The sequence below is a fragment of the Prionailurus viverrinus genome, chromosome B4 (genome assembly GCF_022837055.1).
Source record: "Prionailurus viverrinus isolate Anna chromosome B4, UM_Priviv_1.0, whole genome shotgun sequence".
Taxonomy (NCBI): domain Eukaryota; kingdom Metazoa; phylum Chordata; class Mammalia; order Carnivora; family Felidae; genus Prionailurus; species Prionailurus viverrinus.
In genome coordinates, this window is record NC_062567.1 from 122,395,635 (window position 1) to 122,414,329 (window position 18,695).

The 18,695-nt window shown below is 36.7% G+C and overlaps 1 protein-coding gene across 4 annotated transcripts in view; it reads left to right on the top strand.

Moving 5' to 3' along the window:
- Positions 1–622: 622 nt before the first annotated feature.
- The window catches only part of WASHC4 (WASH complex subunit 4), a 62,188-nt gene continuing 44,115 nt past the window's right edge, over positions 623–18,695 (top strand). For all 4 annotated transcript variants that reach the window (XR_007153998.1, XM_047866934.1, XM_047866936.1 and 1 more), the window contains exons 1-13: positions 623–752; positions 3,641–3,780; positions 5,128–5,181; positions 5,276–5,341; positions 6,233–6,278; positions 6,745–6,812; positions 10,152–10,234; positions 11,791–11,833; positions 12,296–12,399; positions 13,809–13,929; positions 15,430–15,553; positions 15,653–15,780; positions 16,781–16,941. Coding sequence is in view for 3 of the 4 variants with exons in the window: in XM_047866934.1 (XP_047722890.1) it covers positions 692–752; positions 3,641–3,780; positions 5,128–5,181; positions 5,276–5,341; positions 6,233–6,278; positions 6,745–6,812; positions 10,152–10,234; positions 11,791–11,833; positions 12,296–12,399; positions 13,809–13,929; positions 15,430–15,553; positions 15,653–15,780; positions 16,781–16,941 (1,199 nt within the window). In the remaining variant the exon portion in view is untranslated. The remainder of the gene's footprint in view (positions 753–3,640; positions 3,781–5,127; positions 5,182–5,275; positions 5,342–6,232; positions 6,279–6,744; positions 6,813–10,151; positions 10,235–11,790; positions 11,834–12,295; positions 12,400–13,808; positions 13,930–15,429; positions 15,554–15,652; positions 15,781–16,780; positions 16,942–18,695) is intronic.

Sequence of the window (18,695 nt, forward strand, 5' to 3'; positions counted from 1 at the left end):
GAACACATTTAAATAGTGCTTCTTCTCCGCCGCCCCCCCCCCCCCCCCCCCGCCGCCTTTTTAAGAAGAGAGGACGCGGGATAGGTTAGCGCAAGGTAAGCGGAGTAGTAAAATGCCTCGCTGGGGTGTTCGCGAAGTAACTCCTCTCACACACCGTTTTTTCTTCTCAAGATCAATCAGCACAGGACTTGCAAGAGAAGAGCGGCAAGAACTCTGATGGGGGGGTGGGGGTGGACAGGGAGGGCATTGGCAATTTGTGCTTCTTGTGAGAAGCACCTGGACAGCGACGTCCTCGAGGACCACGCCCTCCTGTTAAGCCACTAGTGCGTCAATTTTGCCCTTCTTAGGCTAGACTGATGGAGCAACTCCCCAGGTATTAAAAATGACCTGGAGACACCAGGGAGAAGTCAAAGGCACCGATGTGTCTTCAGATGTGAAGCGAACGGCGGTGAGGACCAAGTCCCGACCGCAGGACGCCTGGAGCACCGCCGCCACAGCGGCCGCCTCCGGCCGCCGCGGACGACTCGCTTTCCCAGCAGCCCCCGCGGCCCATAGGACCTTGAGCCGGGCCTGCCCTCGCGAGCGGGGGCGGGGCCGGGGCCGGAAGTCACGTGCCTCGACAGCCGCCCGGGTGAGGCTGCCTCGGTCGCCCAGTCTGGTTGGGGCTGTGACTGGGGGAGGCGCCGGGGTGATGGCGGTGGAGACTCTGTCCCCAGACTGGGAGTTCGACCGCGTTGACGACGGCTCACAGAGTAAGGGAGCGGCAGGGCAAGGGCTGCGGGTGGATGCTCGCCGGCCCGCCTCAGCCCCCCACCGGCGGCGCTCCTGCGGGAGGGCTCTGCGTCGTGGTCGCCGCGCAGCCGTCCAGTTCGGGACACTTGCTGCCCCTTGAAGTGTGAGAGGGACGCGCCCTCGGGCGTTACTTTCGGGGTTGGGGCTCCAGCGGCGGTGGGTCAGGCCGGCCGGGTCAGGGCTCAGCGTCCGGGGCGGTGGCTCTCCCGAGGAGCCCGTGGTGCCCGGGGCAGCGGCGTCCCCTCTCCGCTACCCAGGGCCGGGCGGGGTGCGTCCAGGGAGGCCCAGCAGCCCGGGGAGCCGAGGCTGGCCCTGCCTCTGGCCTCTCGGGGCTTTCGCCACATGTGCGGAGTGTGCAGTTCTAGAACGGGCTGAGTGAGGTCCGGGTTCCTGTTTTCGCTTTCCTGTTTTTCTACTTTTCTTCCAATCAACTTTTGGAAGTTTGAGGATTTTTTCTGCATGTTCTTACAGCGTAGAAGACAGCGGAAAAGCACTCTTCACGCGGAAAAAATAAACGAGCGAGTGCCAGTTTACCTCCTTCCGTGCCTTTTATTTACAAGTAGCGTTTTTCAGAGATGTTCTGTAGCTTCCGTTGCACCTAGAAAGGTTGCAAAAATTAAGCAACTTATACTTCATAAAATCGAGTCGTTTCGTTTTTAACTTGAAAGTCCAACCCCCAAAACCAAAAGTAGAGACCAAATAATTATTTTAGTGAAACTCTACTTAAGATTAATTCAAATTGGTAATGCTTCTTGTCTGTAGTGCTGTTAATCTGTTTGAGTGATATGAGAGATTGAGACCTCCCGCTTGTGAATTTGTTTCTTAATGCAGTTTTCCCAAAAGGTGAATGTAATTTTTAAAAATTACACGTGAACCCTGCCTAACTTTACAAAGAAAAAAATCATGTGTACCAACTTACATGTAATTAAGTAAGAAGCATGAGCTCAATTCATAAATGGTTTGCAGTTTTTCATAAAACATTCCATAAGTTAGTAGTTCTTATGCAGCATAGAAAAAAATCGTGGTGGTAATGACGTCCTTCAACTTTTTTTGTGGCGAGGATTTTGTATTTACTGTTATAAAGTGAACTGCGCCTTGTCATGTATGAGGTTTTATGGACAGAGGTCCCTTACTCTAGTATCTTCAAAAAACTGTAATGAAAATATATTGCTAGGTTTGAAAATAGTTCAACTGAGAGTAGGATGATCGGGTTCAGTCAACAGATATTTTCTGCATCCTAGGAACTGTATAAAGTATTAGGGCTACAGAGATTACACAAAGAATATTGAGATGAGCATGTAAATACATTTTTGGATTTGACTCTTGAGGAATCGCCCTGGATTTCTTCAAATCTTTTTATCATAACTTTGTACTGATTTTACAACTCTTGATTATTTTATCAGCAAGGAACTTTAATGTTATTGCAAGTTATCAGTTGCCCATTGCTTTGTGAATTCCCAGACTAACTGCCACCATGCTTTTCTGGCATTGTCATGAAGAACTCATTTGCTGGTTAAATGCATGTAATTGAGAATTAGGCATGTATTTGGGATTTCAAGAATCTCTCACAGTTTTTAAATTTATGAGTCATATCTAGGTTGTCTTCTAAAATTGCCTAGGTTACTCCTGCAGTGAGATAGGAACCTCAGTGAATGGAACTGATCCACCTGATCTAGATCTCAGGCTCTGAGCATTAGTTGCAAAATAAGGGAGATTGGGGAGCTAGGTCTTTATCCTTAGAACATAATTTATCTTAGAGTTACTTTGCATTGCTAATTTGAGAGAAAAATTTTAGTTTTTTTTAGAAGACCAACGATTGAATAGTTATTCACATCAATAAAAGAAACTGAATTGGATTTGCTGTCTTTGGAATAAGTAATTAATTCTTATGTATAAGATAGAATATCTCCTTTTAGTATTAATTTTGATGACTAGACATACTTTTATTGTCCAGTTTATTCCACTGACCCCTTAGAGTCATCTATTGTGTAAATTATGTAAATATTACCACTATATTCTATACTCAGTGTTCTTCATTTGGCTTTTCCAACTCTATTATGATAGTGAAGTCATTAAAATATCTTGGTGAATTTTGGGCGTTACAGAAATAACATGATAGAGAAGGTCTAAAACCGTTTTTAAAAGCAATATTTAGATGTATTTAAAAAAATTTTTTTCATGTTTATTTTTGAGAGAGACAGAGTGTGAGCGGGGAAGGGGCGGAGAGATGAAGACACAGAATCTGAAGCAGGCGTCAGGCTCCAAACTGTCAGCACAGAGCCCCTTGTGGGGCTCGAGCACACGTGAACTGTGAGATTGTGACCTGAGCCGAAGTTGAATGCTTAACTGACTGAGCCACCTAGGCACCCCTGGATGTATTTTTAGACAGTAGTTTACAGTATAGAGAATTAAAAATTACTTTTTAAATTTTGCTTCTGTGACAACAGAGATTTTTGCGCCTGATACAGGTCTTTATTTATTTTTTTTTGCAAAAAAGTTATTTATGACTAAAACATAGGATCAAGATGTTGAGCTATTGAAGGCATTATTCACATTATTTATGGGGTAAATAGGACAATAAATTTTTCATAGTACTTTAAAGTTATAGTTTAAATGTGGTATTACTGTATAACATGCACAGCTTTTAAAATTACTATTTGGAAAAGATGAAAAGCTGAATTATTGTTTAATTTTGAAACTTTATTTTCAAGACGTCCAGACATTCCAAAGTAATACATTTAAAAATGCTTAGTAAGTACTTTGCTGTGACTTTTGAGATTATTTGAAGTAAATGTCCTGTAATTCATTACTTGTACTTCTTACATACTATTTTAAAATTTAAATTTAGAAATTCATGCTGAAGTCCAGCTTAAGAATTACGGGAAATTTCTTGAGGAGTATACATCTCAACTGAGAAGAATTGAGGATGCATTGGATGATTCAATTGGTGATGTTTGGGATTTCAATCTTGATCCAATAGCATTAAAGGTTTGATTTTGTTTTATTTTTAATTTATGTGTGTATTTTCAGGACATACTATATCTTGAAAACATAGTTTTAAAAAATGGAATATACAGTTGGCCCTTGAACGATGTGGGGGTTAAGGACACTGACTTCCCATGTCATTGAAAATCTGCAGATAACTTTTGACTCACCAAACTTCACCTCCTGTTGACCAGAAGCCTTACCAATAACATAAACAGTTCATTGACACATATTTTGTCTGACACATATTTTGACACAAATTATGTATTATATTCTTACAATAAGCTGGAGAAAAGAAAATGTTATTAAGAAAATCATGACGAAAAATACATTGACAGTACTGTACTGTGTTTATAAAAAAATGAATCCACATGTAAGTGGACTCACACAATTCAAACCTGTGTTGTTCAGAGTTCAACTGTATGTTTTTATTATTTGGAATCTAGAGAACTGAAACTTGGAGGAAAAATTGTTAATTTATTCATCTTTAAGCCATGCAGTTGGTTTTTTTTTTTTTTTTTTAAATGAATGACACAAACCTCTGAGGTAGCCTTTGTTTTTCACCAAGAAAATGAAGAGGGTTGGAATAAAATATTCAAGCTTTATTTTTTCCTTATTGATATTATTTTATGTGCAGTGAAATACATAGATTTACAATATACTGTTCGGTGAATTTTGTCAAACATCCATATCCATGTAACTCATATTCTAATGAAAATATGGAAGGTTTTCATCATTTCCCCTTATGCTATTTAGAGGATCTTAATGTGGGAATACTGGCATTTTTGGTTTATTTTTTAAATTTTTTATTTAAATTCCAGTTAGTTAACATATAGTGTAATACTAGTTTTAGTAGAATTTAATTTGGGAGTAATTTCTTAATGCACAAAATAAGGCATTCCTGCTCTGTTCCATTTTCAGATCATTCTGTCTTGTTTTATCTTTGAAACTGTAATCGGTTACCACTTAATAATTAACATTTACTGAGCATTTATTATGTACTAGACACTGCCCTCAGTTACATATTGACTTTTTCAGTAACAGTTTTCTTGAAATTCACACATCTCACAATTTTTGGAATTCACATATCGTATAATTCTTTGTTTTTTTACTGTATTCACAGAATCATGCAGGTATCACTAGACTCAATTTTAGAGCATTTTCAACACCCTCAGAAGAAATCCTATGTCCCTTAGCAGTCACTCCTGATCTAGCGTGGTGTTAGTGCTAAGTACAGGGTTCAACGCAAGTTTGAATAGAATAGATAGGGCTAGACTCAATTTGTGTATTCAAAATTTCAATTATTTTTTTCAAATTAAAAAGAAATGTTCTTTCCCTCTGTTACTATAGCTTTTGCCTTATGAACAGTCTTCCCTTTTGGAACTCATAAAGACTGAAAACAAGGTACAGATTTCTAAACCTAAAAATCTTATTTTTTTGAAATGCTTTAGTTATCTGCTATAACTTATATTTTTTATGTTTTTACACATGAAACTAGGTCTTGAACAAAGTCATTACTGTTTATGCTGCACTTTGTTGTGAAATCAAGAAATTAAAGTATGAGGTAATTATTTGTACTCTTAAGATGTTAAAAACATATAAAAGCAAATATGTGCTTACATATACAGTGTATATAAAGATTTATTGCATGTTGAATTGTTTATTTAAAGTAATACTAATAGTGATTACCATTCACTGAGTGTGCTTTCTGTGTACCAGACACCATAGGAATCCTGTTCATACGTAGAATGAAAGGCAGATAGTATGAGGAATAGATGAGGAAACAGATGAGCTTAAAGAGGATGTCACTTGCCTAACATTTTACTGGTGGTAACTGTTTGAGTCTGGGTCTGCATACCTTCAGAGTCTGTGTTATCTGCCACATATACTAGCTTTCTAGATTAATTGACTTTTTAGCCTTTTTTTTTTTTTTTTTTTAAAGTGAGCTCCATGCCCAGCATGGGGCTTGAAGTCACCACCCTGAGATTAAGAGTTGCATGCTCTACTGACTGATCCAGCCAGGCATCCCAAGATATAACTGATTTAAAAAAAAAAAAAAAGCTTTGGATTTTTAATATGCTTTGTATTACCTTACCCATGGGTCATTAAAACTCTGGTAGAAGTTGGTAAACTTCCTCTTTTTTTCTGTACCCTTTTGATACCATGCGGTTGCTTTCTCTTCTCATGAACTAGTGGGAGGATTGGGACAATTAGAATGGTTAGAAAAGACAAAGGCAAGGGTAAAGAAATTAAGAGATAACTTTGAGTATTAATGATGTCTTTGGTAGTCTAAAGATAAATTGAATTTACCTGTTTTGTAAGCAGTTTTTGAATTTAAGTGAATTTGTATGTGATGTAGTCCTCTGATTATTATTAAATATGGATAACTAAGAGAGCCTAGGAATTTAAAAACAAAATAGCAACCTTTAAAATTATTTTATTTTTTTTTAAACAGGCTGAAACTAAATTTTATAATGGTCTCTTGTTTTATGGAGAAGGAGGTAAGTTTTAAAATTTTACATCATAATGCCATAATGCCTTTTTGACATTGAAATGAACAAAAAGTTGACAATTCTAGGACTACCATGATTATATGATGTATTAATGTGAGAAAAGAAATATTCAGATTTTTTGTTGGTTTATTTGTTTTGATAAGCAGATGGAAAAAGCCTGAGTGATGAAGCAGCAGCAAATTCTCTAAAATCTATTTGTGGTATTTTTATAACTTACAAAGCACCGTGGCTAGATAAGGATTTTCCTTGAATTCACTAAATAGTGAAACAGATGATTGTTTTAACTGAATCATTAATGATTGTCTCATTTTTCTTTTCAGTATAAACATTCTGTTTTCAATAGTATGCAGTTTAGAAGATATACTAATAAAAGTTGTATTTATTTTTCTTTTTGGGTCTTGACTAAGTTTAAACTAAAAAATTGAAATATGACTCTTTATGTTGCCCTTTAAAGCTACAGATTCCAGCATGGTGGAAGGTGATTGCCAAATTCAAATGGGAAGATTTATTTCATTTTTACAGGTAACTAGTTTTGACTTTTTGCTGTTTTTTCTTTTTTTCTTAAAGTTTGGGTAGATTACACTCAAAAAAGAGTTCAAATGCTAAGAACGTGTACTGTGAGAGTAAGACACTTAGTTGGCATTGAATTATAGTTAAGAGGTCATAATTCCTGAAAGATTTTCATAGCATTTTATGGAAATCAGGTATCAAAGTAAGTTTGTTTCTTTCTTTCTTCCTTTCATATTTTCATTTGTGGACAATTTGTCACCATGCCTTTTAAAATAATTTAAACTTTGGGGTGCTTGGGTGTCTCAGTCGGTTGAGCATCTGACTTCGGCTCAGGTCATGATCTCGTGGTTTGTGAGTTCGAGCCCCGCATTGGGCTCTGTGCTGACAGCTCAGAGCCTGGAGCCTGCTTTGGATTCTGTGTCTCCCTCTGTCTCTGCCCCTCCCCTGCTTGCTCTCTGTCTCTGTCTCTCTCAAAAATAATAAACATTAAAAATAAATAAAAGTTGGAGGGCCGAAAGAAAAGAGGGTGAGAAAGAATGACATCTTGCCATTTGTAGCAATGTGGATGGAACTAGAGTGTCTTATACTAAGCAAAATAAGAAAGATATCATATGATTTCACTCATGTGGAATTTAAGAAACACAACAGATGAACATAGAGGAAGGGAAAGAAAAATAAGATAAAAACAGAGAGGGAGGCAAACCATAAGGGACTCTTAAATACGGAGAACATACTGAGGGTTGCTGGGGGTGAGGAGTTAAGTGGGTGATGGGCATTAAGGAGGGCACTTGTTGGAATGAGCACAGGGTGTCATATGTAAGAGATGATGGGTTCTACTCCTGAAGCCAGCACTACCCTGTATGTTGAGTAACTTGAAAGTACATTTAAAAAATTGAAAGGAAGATAGGTCATCCAGAGAAAGCAGATACCACCTCTGCATCAAGGGAAAAAAGGGAAAGGGTTGGGGTTGCCAGAATCTGGGAGTTTGGAGCAGGAGCCCTGTGGAGTTAGTGCTCACATCTGTGAAGGAACCAGCGCTGCCTGGTGGGCTGGTACCTCTGAGACAGCAACATGGGGTTGGTTCTGTAGTGCTGAAAGAAGCTGAAGGCTGGAGCAAACTGCCGTTGATGGGGTGGACTGCTCTTGTCTGGGTTTTATTGATAAAATCAGCAAGAAGTAGGGGCGCCTGGGTGGCTCAGTTAAGCATCCAGCTCTTGATTTTGGCTCAGGTCACGATCTCATTGTGGTGAGATTGAGTCTCTCGTTGGGCTCAGCATGGAACCTACTTGGGATTCTCTCTCATGCTCTCTCTCAAAATAAGTAACTTAAGAAAAAGCAAGAAATAGAAAGAATGTCCTTTTCCTGCCCTCTAGTGTCCTTTTAGTGCCACCTGTTGACAGAACCTAATGGGAAACCTGCTGGCAGGAGTCTAAGAAATGTAATTTGCAGGGTCCCCAGTGAATGTGTCAGTTTCTCTGTCTAGTTTTATCAAATTTCACATTTCTTATTTTCAGGATATTCTGTATGGTGCATACAAGTTTAAAATTGTTAATCATTCTTTGTAACTTGAATCTGTTATGTGGTAATCCTGTTTAACTATAATAATTACATATGTAATATATGATTGTATAAGTATGTGTTATAAACTATAGCTCTGATATACTAACAAACTCTATTTTGTCTGATATTATCACTGTCCCAGCTCTGTTTTAGTTAACATTTTCTTGATTTATTTTTTTATATTCTCTCAACCCTTCAGTATCGTTATGTTTGAGTTGTGATTCTTTTTTTTTTTTTTTTTTTTTTTCAACATTTATTTATTTTTGGGACAGAGAGAGACAGAGCATGAACGGGGGAGGGGGCAGAGAGAGAGGGAGACACAGAATCGGAAACAGGCTCCAGGCTCCGAGCCATCCGCCCAGAGCCTGACGCGGGACTTGAACTCACGGACCGCGAGATGGTGACCTGCCTGAAGTCGGACGCTTAACCGACTGCGCCACCCAGGCGCCCCTGAGTTGTGATTCTTTAAAGTCACATGTATCTGGATTTTGCTTTATTACATGATCTGAAAGTCTGAAGATCTCTTTTAATTGGCTAATTCTATTTTATTTAAATAGTCTATTATTTAGACTTGTTTCTTCCTTTTTTATTTTGTGCTGTTTGTCTGAATTTTATGTTCTTTGCTTTTATTGAACTTTTAGAAGTTTAATAAGAAAGGTAAAACTAGAGCTATTTAAAAAAAATTTTTTTTTAATGTTTATTTTTGAGAGAGAGAGAGAGAGATACAGAGTGCAAGCGGGGGAGGGGCAGAGAGGGAGACACAGAATGTGAAGCAGGCTCCAGGCTCTGAGCTGTCAGCACAGAGACCAACGCGTGGCTCGAACTCATGAACCATGAGATCATGACCTGAGCCAAAGTTGGACGCTTAACTGAGCCACATAGGCGCCCCTAAAACTAGAGCTATTTAAGTAAAATTGAAATGCATTATTTATTTTTGTTTTCAAACATTTAAAATTGTTTTTGGATCTCATTGACAGCTGCATAAAATTAAAATTTTAAACCTTCAACAAGTGTTTCATAAGCCGTAGCATATGTTAGGAACTGTTCTTGGTGCTGGGGATACAGCATTGCACAAAACCAACAGAAATTCCTGCCCTTGTAGAACTTAAAATTTAGCCACAGATTTAATCAGGCTTTAAATACTTTTGCATACCAGTTGTTTTTTTAGGTTTAAGCGTTGAGAGCTTCTGAAAAGAAATTTTCAGAAGGTATGGGACGTGGTAGATGCAAATTAATTTTTTCATGACAAACATATGCCTGCAGTCAGTAGTATTTCCCTTTCTGTGTACCAAATCTGTTTATAGGGGAGGTTAAGGGTCATAAGCATTTGAAGTTATTTCAGAGTGACTTCTGGAGAGCCTTTCCCTCGTTGTCCTACTTCCTAAATTGCCAGCTCTTGAGTTTCTTTGTTCAGGTGTTCATTTTTTTATTCACTTCACGGGACAGAACTTTATTGAGAAGCACTTGAGGGTTAGTCATCATGCTGGACAGTGGATACTTAAAGAAGGAATAAGACAGTCTCTGTCATTTAAGAATTACATGAGTAACTAAAGTATATTTAAAATAAAAGTATGAATGAAATGCTGTGGGGACAAAGCAGTAGAAATGACTTTGGGAGGCAGGAGAAGGGTTAAGGACTGCTTACTTGAAGGATGTTTGGAATTGTCTGCAGGTTAACTGGAAATTTTACTGGAAAACTGTTTTGTTTTTGTTTACCATTGTTACATAAAATAGAGAAATGGTGACATTTAAAAAGCAACTATGTAACATATACTCAACTTGTCATTTCAGGAACTATCTTGTTTTGTGACAAGGTGCTATGAAGTGGTGATGAATGTAGTCCATCAGTTGGCTGCCCTCTATATCAGTAACAAGTAATGGATTTTGTAAATATTTGTGCATTTATAATAGAGATGCAGGAAATGTTTTTCTAAAACTAGCCAGTTACCCGAAATAATTTTTCATTTGTTTACTTCTTCTCTCATTCATTTATTCAGCATCTTTTGAAGATGCATGATGTTTCAAACAGTACTTGATATGTATAATACATAGGTTAATAAGACAATTTCTACCATGGTAAATGATGTTATCTCTCTGAATAAGAATGTTGACAGAATAAACTTAAATTTGATTATATAGAAAAGGCTAATATGGAATTAGAACTCGTACCAAATTCTCTCCCATTATTTCTCCTTTACATTGTTTCCTGGCTTATTAGAATCACATGGGACATTTCTACAACTGCAGAATCTGGCGGAGTGGTGCCAGGGAATCTACACTGAAAAAGATTTTGGTTTTACTCAGTTGATCTTGCAAGTTTGAGAACCACTGTTCTAAATCAAGAAGAATAATCAAATTTTCATAGAGCCCTTACTGTTCTTAGTACTACAGAGTAATATCTCACATTTGATTAATTCTTTATACTTAAAAACTTTCCCATTTGCTATTTAATTATAATCTTACAGGAACTTTGTTTAGGTATATGACAAAGGGTTCTCAATTATGAGAAGTAACTGAGACCCAGAGGAATTCTATAAGATTCCATAGCAATTTAGATGCTGTTCTTTTGATCACCAGGTCCATTCATTGTTGTTCTTAGTATACCAGAATGCATCTTAACTGTTGCTATGAACTGGAAGACTGTGTTAACTGTGTTTCTCATTCTCATGTTTTTCTCTGCAGTTAGGTGTTTATGTTCTGTTCTTTCACTGAAGCTGTCCTCAGGGCAGGGGGGAATGAGAGCATGAGAGCATGACTGCACATCTGCAGTATCTGATGTGTAATTCAAAGAGAACTCCCCACCACCATGCCCCTGTCCAAAAGAGATGAAATTTATTTGTATTCTGAATTTAATTTTTAAAATATTCTATCCTGTGGAATATCTGTATGTGCTTTGATGTATAAATACTGTCTTAAATTATTTACTGTTGAGTAGGAGATGTCTAGGAAGTAAAATTTGAATTATCCTGGGGCTTTTGACTTTGGCATGTTGTTTGTATGCATTGTTTTTCAGTAGGAATGAGAACTCAGAAATAAACCTGACTAGTTTCCAAATGCCAGTTTGGGTAAGATAACGAAGATTCTGGTTGGGAATTGAAAAATTCTAATAGTTTAGAAAGAAATGAATATCAGTTTCACTATTTCGCCACCTCCATCCCAAACTTGATCCTTCAGGTTTAAAGGCTAGGGTTATTCATGGGTCACATATGGTCATTTCCCTACCCGTTGAGTTTAGGTATAGACAAGGATAACCCTGACTCTGTATACATGTTCGTTCTCTTCTTAGAAAAGTGGAGTGTGGCCCCATAAGTTATAGTGACTATAGCTGAAATAAAGCTAAATACATGTTAAAAGTCCAAGAGCTTCTGCTATGTGTTTTTCTTAAAAACAAAAAAGTTTTTTTTTTTAATTGGATGCTATTTTATTACAGGATTGCACCCAAAATTATAGAGACAACTGGAGTTCATTTTCAGGTAAAAGTCATTTAACTTGATCTGTAAAACTGTAATTTTTACTATATTTTACTGTGGAGTTTGTGTGGTGGGGGAGTACAACAATTATAGCAAGACTCTTCAGAAAAAAATTTTTTTTTTTGCTTCTTTTTAATTTGTGAAGTTGATGAGGCATTATTGACCCACTAGCAGTATAATTCTTAGTTTTTCCCAGTAGTGGCCCAATGCAAATTCTCTAAGTGGTCTCTTTGGAGAGTGAAATAATTCTGCAATATCCCAGTTAAGGATGAAATAGTGGGCAAAGCGTTTCTCTAAGGTTTACTGTTCCATCTGAGGATTAATAGTTTCATCTGTACGTTAATAAACTGATTTACCCACTGCTTTAATTTAGTAATTCGCCCAGTGTGTTTAACTTTAAAAATCCATAGGAAGCTTAACTTCTAACTAGTGATTAAATGGTAATCAGTAAAGGTTTTTTGACAGACTATGTATGAGCACTTGGGAGAGCTGCTAACAGTTTTGCTTACCTTGGATGAAATTATTGACAATCATGTCACATTGAAAGAGCACTGGACTATGTACAAAAGGTGAGCCAATTAAATGTTTGAAATATTCTCTTTATATAGTTAACGTGTTAGTAAAAAAGAAACAAATGTAAATGATGCAGCTCTTTTAAAAGACCTGGAGACCTATATTTAGAAGGATCTCCTGTCACATGTTTCTATGAATACAGTAACCATTTTTTTTTAATTAATAATTTATTTACTTTTTAATTTACATCCAAGTTAGCATATGGTGCAACAATGATTTCAGGAGTAGATTCCTTAATTCCCCTTAGCCGTTTAGCCCATCCCCCCTCCCATAACCCCTCCAGTAACCCTCAGTTTGTTCTCCATATTTATGAGTCTCTTCTGTTTTGTCTCCCGTTTTTGTATTATTTTTGTTTCCCTTCCCTTATGTTCATCTGTTTTGTCTCTTAAAGTCCTCATATGAGTGAAGTCATATGCAATTTGTCTTTCTCTGACTAATTTTGCTTAGCATAATACCCTCTAGTTCCATCCATGTAGTTGCAAATGGCAAGATTTCATTCTTTTTGATTGCTGAGTAATACTCCATTGTGTGTGTGTGTGTGTATACATATATATACACACACATAATATGTACACACACATATATATACGTGTATACGTGTATACATATATACATATGTATATATATACATCTGCTTTATCCACATCTTTATCCATTCATCTGTGGAAGGACATTTGGGCTCTTTCCAGACTTTGGCTATTGTTGATAGTGCTGCTATAAACATTGGGGTGCATGTGCCCCTTCGAAACTGCATACCCGTATCCTTTGGATAGATCTCTAGTAGTGCAATTGCTGGTCGTAGGGTAGTTCTATTTTTAATTTTTTTGAGAAACCTCCATACTATTTTCCAGAGTGGTTGCACCAGCTTGCATTCCCACCAACAATGCAAAAGAGATCCTCTTTCTCCACATCCTCGCCGACATCTGTTGTTGCCTGAGTTGTTAATGTTAACCATTCTGACATACAGTAACCATTTTTAAATTTCAGATGGGCTTGTTTGAGAGTATGGTATACTTATATAAAGCATCCTAATACTTAAAGTATATTAGAATGTTAATTTGACTACCTTAGAACTCAGAGTTATTTTTTTCTTGGGTTCTGTTCAAGTGACAGTTGTTTTCCTGAACTTGGTTTTATTTCATTGTATATTCTTAAGACTTCTTTAAGTCCAGGGATTTTATTTAGTTCATCTGGTATCTAGAGAGTACCAGACACCTGAATTTAGGATGATATAAAAAAGACATGATTAGAAAATTAAATATATTAGCATTGGTTTTGTTCAGGTTTTCAAATGTGTAGAGCCAAACAAGCAATCAATACAAATGTAAAATTTTGATTTCTTGGAAATTTTTCAATTGAAGAATTATTAGTAAAATTGAAGGTCTTTCTCCTAATCTTCCACAAGGTTACTGAAATCTGTCCATCACAATCCTTCAAAATTTGGAATTCAGGAAGAAAAGCTAAAGCCGTTTGAAAAGTTTTTGCTGAAGCTAGAAGGGCAGTTACTTGATGGAATGATATTTCAGGTATGACAGCTCTATCAGGCTATACTAAATGGGCTTGTATTAGTTGATCCAGCTCAGAACTCTGTATGACACCTTGATAGCATACCATTGAAATATGTTTTCTTTAGAAGTGTTTGGCTTAAAACATTGTCAGTATACTAAATGTAATTATTTCAGTACCTAGCAGCAAACAAAATTAATGGTACTAGTTGTATTTGGGGTTGAGGGTTTGTTTTTTTTTTTAATTATGTAGAAGGATAAAACTATTCAAGGATTAAGATCTAAGCAGTTGCTTTAGTGTTTGTTGTTAAACTCTAGATTTGGGTGTGTTTAGGGACGCCTGGATGGCTCAGTAGGTTAGGCGTCCGACTTCGGCACAGGTCATGATCCTGCCTTCATGGGTTCAAGCCCTGTGTTGGGCTTTGAGCTGACAGCTCGGAGCCTGGAGCCTGCTTTAGATGCTGTGTCTCCCTTTCTTTGTGCCCCTCCCTTGCTTGTACTCTCTCTCCCATAAATGAATGAATGAATGTTTAATTCTTCCTAGGCTCAGGGAATATAATTTGGGTCTGTGTAGTCCAGGTAGCTTCCTACTATTTAGTAGCTATTTTAAGTTTAAATTAGTTAAAATGAAATAAAATTTCACTTTCTCCACCACTTTCACGTGCTTAATAGCTGCATATACATAATCTAATAATTGCGGCAGACACTTCAAACTTACATGTTATATATCAATAATATCTTAATAAAGCTGAGGGAAAAATAGCCACAATTAGTCTGTGACTAGCTATCCTGTTAGCATAGAAATGTAGAACATTTCTATGATCACAGAAAGTTCTATTGGATAGCATTGCTTTGGGTAGTATTTATTAGAAATTGCAATATATTTATATTTAAAATCTGCTTCGAGGTTATTTTTAACATATTTTTACATAATGACAAAAAAGTTGATATATAGTTGACACATAATGTTAGTTTCAGGCATACAACATAGTGATTTGACATCTATACATTATGCTATTCTGAGGATCACACATTTTACAGATTGATCCCAACTATTTATACTAATTAACAGCTAATATATTTGATTCAGAAGATAATTTTTTGTCATTGAGTCTTTTTCCAGGAGACATTCTGATACATGCTGTAATAAAGTGCTAGGAAAGTAATCATCAGAAAAAATACACTCTTCTCTTAAAAGTGCGTGGTAAAATAATAAAACGTTTTCCGTGCTTCATCAGATACATCTTCCATACGTCACTGAGCATCACTGTGTGTATCTCTTCATGTAGAATTTTGAATTTGTGGTTCAGTTGTATTTCACTAACTAGGTACTTAAGTACATAAGTACATATTTTTCACTCAAAAGGATTTAGTTATTAGATGACATTAAGGTAAAAACTTGAGCCTCAGTGTTACTGAGATTAAAATGATGAATGTAGAAGTTTGTCACACGGTGTATATTTAAGTCTGTTTAATAACTTATTGAAAGTTTAAATTTCCCTTTAAATGTTTCCTATTTAGGCCTGCATAGAACAGCAGTTTGATTCTCTCAATGGAGGAGTATCTGTGTCAAAAAATAGCACTTTTGCTGAAGAATTTGCGCATAGTATTCGCTCAATTTTTGCAAATGTAGAAGCCAAACTTGGTAATGTGAAATGCATTTTTAAAATTTTTGTTGATAAAGTTTGCATTTCCTTGCATGTAGAATTAAGTATATTTTTCTCACATGCTGTTGTTTTATAAGGAGAACCTTCTGAAATTGACCAGAGAGACAAGTACGTTGGAATTTGTGGACTCTTTGTACTGCATTTTCAAATTTTTCGGACTATTGATAAAAAGTTTTATAAATCTTTATTGGACATTTGTAAGAAGGTAAGAACTTGGAACTTTTTTTTTTCAACTTGAGTAGGTGAAAAAGATTTTGGATAAAATTGGATATTCTGAAATGTATTTTATTCCTGATTATAAAAATAGTAATTTTTACAGTACTTTGTAATAATTATAAAAATAATACCGTAAGAATTTTTAAAAACCAAGCATTCCCAGGGCACCCGGGTGGGTTGAGCATCCCAACTCTTGATTTTGCCTCAGGCCATCATCTCATGGTTTGTGAGTTTGAGCCCTGCATTGGGCTCTACTTTGGGCTCTGTGCCCACAGTGTGGAGCCTGCTTGAGATTCTCTCTCCTCTCTGCCCATCCCTCGTGCTCCCTCTCTCTCTGAAAATAAGCATTTTTTAAAACCCAAAAACCAAGCATTCCAGAAATAAGTAACATAGTAAATGGAAGTACTGCATAATTCCACATCATATAAATACCTATTCGTGGAAGTTCTTCCAGATTTTTTCCTATAAATTAACTTCCTATTACTGTCACTGTTGTTTTCTTTTTCTTTGGTTCTCCTCTTCTTGCCATTCCTTCTCATTATTGAAGTGGAAAAAAATTAAATTTTTTTTTTTTTTTTTACATCTTTGCTATTTCCATGATGTGACACACCTGATTTCAAAATTGAAAACTTTGTGTGTAAAATCAGGTGATATGTGACCATGAGAATCCAGCCATCTTGGGTCTTTTATTTTTTCACTAATATAGAATAAAAGTAAAAGTGGTGAAGATTGAAGTTTCTGTTTGCTTTTTGCATATTTTTATCTGAATATCTATGAGAGTGTGTAAGTGTTTAATATTTAGGCAGAATAAAACTTTCTCATGCCCCATATCAGATATTAGAATGCCTTAATTGTGCCACAGTAAGATAATTTGTGTCATATGTATAAATGATTGTAAGTTGTCTTCCCGTTGTGTATTGTAGGACTATTAAACAGCTTACTGTTAGCCTGAATTTATTGATTTCCCTCTCTTACATTTACTATTTCAGGTACCAGCCATCACTCTAACTGCTAATATTATTTGGTTTCCTGATAATTTTTTGATCCAGAAAATACCAGCAGCTGCCAAACTTCTAGACAGAAAAAGTCTTCAAGCCATTAAAATACACAGAGATACTTTCCTACAGCAGAAAGCTCAATCACTTACCAAGTGAGTTTATAAGTACCCGTAATGAAAGTGTTTAGATACTTTATATTCTTGGATCTTACACTGACTCTAAATATATGGAAAATATTTGGTTATAAGATCAAATGTACTTACTCATTACCAGAGAAGAGGTTAGACAATCTCTAGGAGGCTTAATTTTTAGGAGTTTTTTTGGTTTTGTTTTAAATGTTTTAGCTTTAAACTTAAAGATGCAGGAAAATTGTACTTTATGGAGATGTGTGTGTATATATAGGCACACATACATATGTATACATGTATTTGCAGACATATACACATACTTTTTATCAGACGCATTAAATATTTTGTGTAGAGTGAAGTTCCCGCAGTAGATGTCATTTGATGACATCAAAAACATTGGGTGTCCATGACTCAGTGATAATTTTTGGAGGCGTTGACTTTAATTTGATGCACTCCTTTTTTTAATTTGTGTTTTTATGAAAGTAACATATTACATACTTAAGTCCAAAAGTACTAAAAGTTGAAAGGGAAAAACAACTGTCCTCTGTTCAGTTTCCCCCTGTACCTGAGTCCTGTTCCCTAACAGAATACTTTTAATGTTAGTTTCTTCTGATATTTACATCCTTATGTTGTTACATAATGTAATAACAACCAGACATTCTTCTGACGTTTACATCCTATTTTGTTGAAGTCTTACTTTGCAAATTTTCAAATACACACAAAAGAGAGAAAATAGATGAGTTCCCGTGTTCTCATCACCTAGCCTCAGCACTTAATTTACTGCACATTGTTTCTTGAGTGCATTGCTAAAATCACACACTGACCTGGATGAAGATTTTAGTGAAGTGATGCAGGACTGTGCCACTGGCTCTGTGCTGGACACAGTTTTTATTTGTGATATGATTAGAAGATAATAGGGATATTTATTCATTTTCTTTCGATCTTGACTGTCAAGGGGAAATTGGACCACTACTGCAGAATGGGGGAAGAAGGAGTACATCAGGAATATAGGAGTCCCCTAAAGCATCTCTTAGTACTCTCAAGTCTGGTGGTTCAAGTCCATGGAAAATGACAATTACTCAATTCAGGCAGGACTACACATAACGGAAATTTCGGAGCTTCCTCTTCTAAAACAGAACTGAGGAGGGAAAAAGACAGTTCAGAGTTAAAGCTGTGAATTCAATAAGATGGAGACACAGGGATCAGGTTAATAGTATTAATTGTGTGGATATCTTAATTATCAGAAGCTTTATATATATATATATGTATGTGTATATATATATATATTTTTTTTAATTTACATCCAAATTAGCATATAGTGCAACAATGATTTCAGGAGTAGATTCCTTAGTGCCCCTTACCCATTTAGCCCATTCCCCCCCTCCCACAACCCCTCCAGTAACCCTCAGTTTGTTCTCCATATTTATGAGTCTCTTCTGTTTTGTCCCCCTCCCTGTTTTTATATTATTTTTGTTTCCCTTCCCTTGTGTTCATCTGTTTTGTCTCTTAAAGTCCTCATATGAGGGGCGCCTGGGTGGCGCAGTCGGTTAAGCGTCCGACTTCAGCCAGGTCACGATCTTGCGGTCCGGGAGTTCGAGCCCCGCGTCAGGCTCTGGGCTGATGGCTCAGAGCCTGGAGCCTGTTTCCGATTCTGTGTCTCCCTCTCTCTCTGCCCCTCCCCCCCGTTCATGCTCTGTCTCTCTCTGTCCCAAAAATAAATAAACGTTGAAAAAAAAATTTAAAAAAAAAAAAAAAAAAAAAAAAGTCCTCATATGAGT